The 4,709-nt window shown below is 45.9% G+C and overlaps 1 protein-coding gene across 2 annotated transcripts in view; it reads left to right on the forward strand.

Annotated features, from left to right (window-relative positions):
• Positions 1–35: 35 nt before the first annotated feature.
• The window catches only part of LOC108763079 (uncharacterized), a 35,303-nt gene continuing 30,629 nt past the window's right edge, over positions 36–4,709 (forward strand). For both annotated transcript variants that reach the window (XM_018510398.1, XM_018510399.1), the window contains exons 1-2: positions 36–2,087; positions 3,525–3,672. In XM_018510398.1, the coding sequence (XP_018365900.1) occupies positions 117–2,087; positions 3,525–3,672 (2,119 nt within the window). In that variant the 5' untranslated portion in view covers positions 36–116. The remainder of the gene's footprint in view (positions 2,088–3,524; positions 3,673–4,709) is intronic.

Raw genomic sequence — 4,709 nt, forward strand, 5'->3', positions numbered from 1 at the left:
TTCGCGGCGGCAAGTGCGCGCGTGTCAGCAAAGTGGCCACCAAGGGGCGCCAAGTGCGCGCTCAGCAGCACGTCTCTCTGGGTCTTGTAGAAACGGAGGATTCCGAGGGAACAAGTATGGCAATGGCGACAACGACGTTGACGGAGATGACGACAACGACAACGACGACGATGACAACGGCGATATTTACGGCGACAACGTCGACGGTGACGTCAAGCGGAATGGTAGTCGCGACAACGAGAATGGACAAGCCCGCGGTAACAACGGCGTGCAACGAGGGTCGATCGCAGTGGACCGGGCGCATGCGCCAGTCCCTGGAGAGCAGCTCCGAGCCAGCCCGTGAAAATTGTACCCCCTCGGTGCATCGTTATCCGGAAAGGCAACGACGACGGGAGAGACACGCCGCGGGGAGGAAGCATCGACCAGCAGGGAGAGATACGGAGAAAGCCACCGCCGGCACCTCATGCTCCTCGACATCGTTGTCGTCGCCGCCGGCGCTTTCCTCGCCGTCTTCTTGCGCGTCCTCGCGCCGTTCGAGCTCTCCACTGTCAAGCACCTCGTCACCAGCGCGCTCCTCCACCTCGTCGTCGGTCACGAGCGACCCGCTGCTAGCGAACAAGCCAGCGGCGGCCAGAAGCGAGCAAAGAAGCACTCCCGATCACAGCGACGACGGGATTGGGAAGCGGAGGCAAAACGTTGCGGAGACAGGACGAGACAACGGTGAGACGACTCATGGAACGACAACGGAGACGGCGACGTCGGTGTCGGTGTCGACGTCAACCTCCTCTTCGACCACTGTGTCTTCCTCGTCGCCATTTCCCTCCCCCGTGTCCACGTCCTCGACGTCTTGCCGGACGGCGGCGACGACGCCGCGCAGTCACGGTGGCGATCACGGTGTTGCGCACGTCTCGTCCTCTTCGTCCGCGCTTGAAAGACTGAGAAGTGCCCTGGAGAATTACGACCGTAGTCGAATCTACCTCGCCCACGTTTGCTACTTGGATTGGCGGGATCTGCCGGGTAAACGGCGTGGCGGCACCGTCGGAGGTCACGACGCGACGCGGAGCAGCGAGCGGGTGTGGGTGGTGGGGGCGGCGGATCACGAGGGCCACCATCGGACACGATTGTTGGTGGCCGGCCGCCACTGGCGACCACGTTGTCTACGCAAGGTCAACATGTTGAGCCAACCAGTGGTGTACGCCGGCGGTGGCAGGGGTTCCTTAACTTCCGATCTATTTCTATGGTGGTTCCACCGTGAATTTGCTGTCACAGCGATGGCGATGCATCCTGACGGAGCCGTGCTGGTAGCCGAAAGTGCCGATTACTTGCCACCAGAAGGTGACTGCGTCGCCGCGGACGGTCTTGTACGGCTGTTTATTGTACCCAAGGATTGCATGGAAACGCGACTGGTGGTCCGAGAATTGAGAGTGCGTCTGGCCACCGGTATATTATCGAGAGCACGCTGTGGCGTTTATTGCGATAAATATCCCTCGATTTTGGGTTTGCCCGAGGAAGAGGGCGATAACCGATTAGACGCGTATCTAAAAAAATTCACCCTAAAGGAAGCATTCGCGGATCTCCATCGCGCATGGCTCAGTGTTCGATCGGAGACATTCGCTCGCAGCTGGACGCTGCCACGCGATCGCGAGGATCATCCGCTGGCGGGATGTAATGGCGCCATATTGCCGCCTAGAATCCATCCGGTGGATCAAGAGGAGGATAGAATGCTACTTGTCGAACTGCAGAGTCTCGCCAGGGAGATCGGACTGGAGATCACTGATGACGAATTCGGCAGTTGGATCCTTGACGAAGAGAGCGCGCTGGCGCGTCTTGTTAGAAAAAAAGAACCGGACGAGGAACAACACTGCCGAATCAAAATCGAGGTAGAGACGGATAGATGGTCGGAGCGCAATGGAGACGAGGAAGAAGATGGAAATGACGGCATTGAAGAAGATGACGGTGAAGATGAACCTACCGCCGAGGAGGCTGTTGGACTTCTCTCAAGAGTGCTGCTCTGGATGGAAAGAGAACCTCTCGATCCGGGACTTCTACTGGCGGTCAGATCGATGCGCGATACCGCCGCACTTATGGTAAGCACCGCGGCTGATAAGAGACAACCTCTCGAGAGCCTTTATATCGATCGCCCGCGAAAAAGAAAAACGGATGAAGGAGAATGAAAAGAGATGGCAAAGAGCAGGGAATCGTGCGCGGTCTTGCGAGTTTACGAGCAGATTGAGCCAATTTCATCGACTGTCACTTGACAAAAAGCGACCAGAGGGTAAGGGAGGTTGAACAAGTGGTGGGTGGGTTACGCTACTGTCCTCAAGGAGGGCACTCGATTTTGACGATACGTCGCCGACGTTGCGTCGAGGCGAACGGACGGAAAGATTAAACGAACCCTCGAGAAGTACATCCCTCCCTTCGCAATCCCGTATACGATCTTTGCAAATTAACGCTCGAGCTGGTCCTCGATAAGCACTCTTCGATAAGCTCCCTTTTGGAGCGAATCGAATTGGATATCGTGTTTCTTTCGTACGAGAGTGAACTGTAAATCCTTAGCGGTGTATCCTTGCACCTTTTACGTCGTTGACGTTATCGCCTGAACGCACTCTTGCGATTCTCATTCAAACGTATTATGTACACTGTATCACGTGTGCATGATGAAACAAGTACCGTAAGCAGATAAAGATAAGACAATTTGTATCGGCATAATGATAAGAGCTAACGACGCTCGCAGCAACATCTGGATATGGATCTTATTATTTTATTTATATTTACACACACATACACACAACTGTGAACGTAATGTTTTATTAACATAATAAATATCAAGAAATCAAAGATTTTAGATAACTTATTTTAATTTTTACGTTTTATGCTGATTCTACAATTAATTGGTAATCTGCAGTCTTAGAAGCTGAATGCTGAATGAGACCCACTCTACTGATTCATCCATTTCGACCAATCATGATCTTTCCGACTATCCTTCAGACTCACTTCTGACTCACCGATTACAGACTACCGACTCATTGTAGAATCAGCATAAAACGTAAAAATTAAAATAAGTTATCTAAAATCTTTGATTTCATATAATGTAAAAAATCATATAATGTAATATCGATATTTAATCTACACTTTTGTATTGAAGTATATATTGCAGTAACAACTCTAAATATCGTTTTTTTTTACGTGCAGTGAAATTACAGATTAGTACTAGTAGTATGGGGGAGAACATATCAGTCCTTATATATCTAAACCTAGTCAAAGAGCCCCTAGATCTAAAGAATCTATCTGTGACTAAATCAGGACAGATTACCAAGTTTTTCCGTATACATATGGTATGCGGAATTTGAATTCGCAACCTGTCGGTTACGTCGTTTTCATGCGGAGCTATACGACATTCCAAAAAATTATAGAATAACATTGATTACTCTCGCATTAAGATTTTGATATTTGATATATATCGACATTATATATATTGTCAAGGAAAACAATATGATAGTTATATATTAAATTTTATTTTCTAGGCGAGTAAGATGGGCCTGGCGGGGACGCATCCAAGTGGGTTACCCTTTTTCTGTCCGAATGGAGACCACCTGACGCAACCACCTCCCGCCCATATGGGTATACCACCCTACGGCGCATTGGACGCGGGTAAGGCGGCCGCCGCGGCTGGTAAGTACTTGTCGCTATCAGCTGTCTATTAGAATAACTGTCTCTATTAGTGTACTTTTAAGGCAACTTACTCCTTACTAAATTATTAAATTTTGTAGCTTTTTAATTTTGAAATTATACTTGAAATATATTTAAAATCTACTTGAATCAATATCGGTTTTTCAAGTTTTTTTTCTTACATTTTTTAAATTTAAAGATGTTAATATCTCTATTAGAGAGTGTGCCCCTCCAAGGGACGATGGCTTTATTAATGTGTCTCCAATTTCTATGCCTATTTGCATTTGACTCATTTTAATGTACAATTACTTAAACAGATAATAGTTATAAGCTAATTGTTTTAGTTAGTATTGCATAAATTATTATTTTAATTATACTTACAATTTCAATGTACACTCATGACACAACGCTCTCTGTTCCAATACAGAACACACTAATAGGGGCAAGTTTAAAATTTTGCGATATTACTGGACTAACGTAAATTCTTCTAATCTATGATATGTATCTTTCGAAAAATATTTACTATAAATACTCTAATAGTTAAAAACTGAAATACTATCTTTGATATCGTATACATTAATAATTTAACTTAATAAAAACAAATTTTTTCTTATTTATTTATGCTAGTTTTCTTTATGGCTTATTTAAATACAAAACACACCACTAACAGGGACAAACATAGTAATAGGGTTACCCTAGCAGCCATTTACATAAGTCCCAGAAATGTTTTCTTGCTAGAATAATCTTCATGGATCAACTTCTTTTTTTCGTTTGACTTTACTAATAATCGCTTTTGTTCGAATTAAGTTGAACGATTTTGCAAAAAATTGTTGCAACTTAAGGCGATGCTAAAGCTCCCTGTTTCACCACATTCCTATTCGGTGAAAAATCTCTGTATTGGATGTACGGATTGCAAAAGTATTATTACTTAAATTATAGTACGCATCAACAGGACCTCAGCTGCACTGGATTTTATGAGAAAATCGAAAAAAAAATTAAAAATTCACTTACTTTTGGCTCGTACAGCTGTTACCTCAGAT

Source organism: Trachymyrmex cornetzi, unplaced genomic scaffold (assembly GCF_001594075.2).
Source record: "Trachymyrmex cornetzi isolate Tcor2-1 unplaced genomic scaffold, Tcor1.1 scaffold335, whole genome shotgun sequence".
Taxonomy (NCBI): Eukaryota; Metazoa; Arthropoda; class Insecta; order Hymenoptera; family Formicidae; genus Trachymyrmex; species Trachymyrmex cornetzi.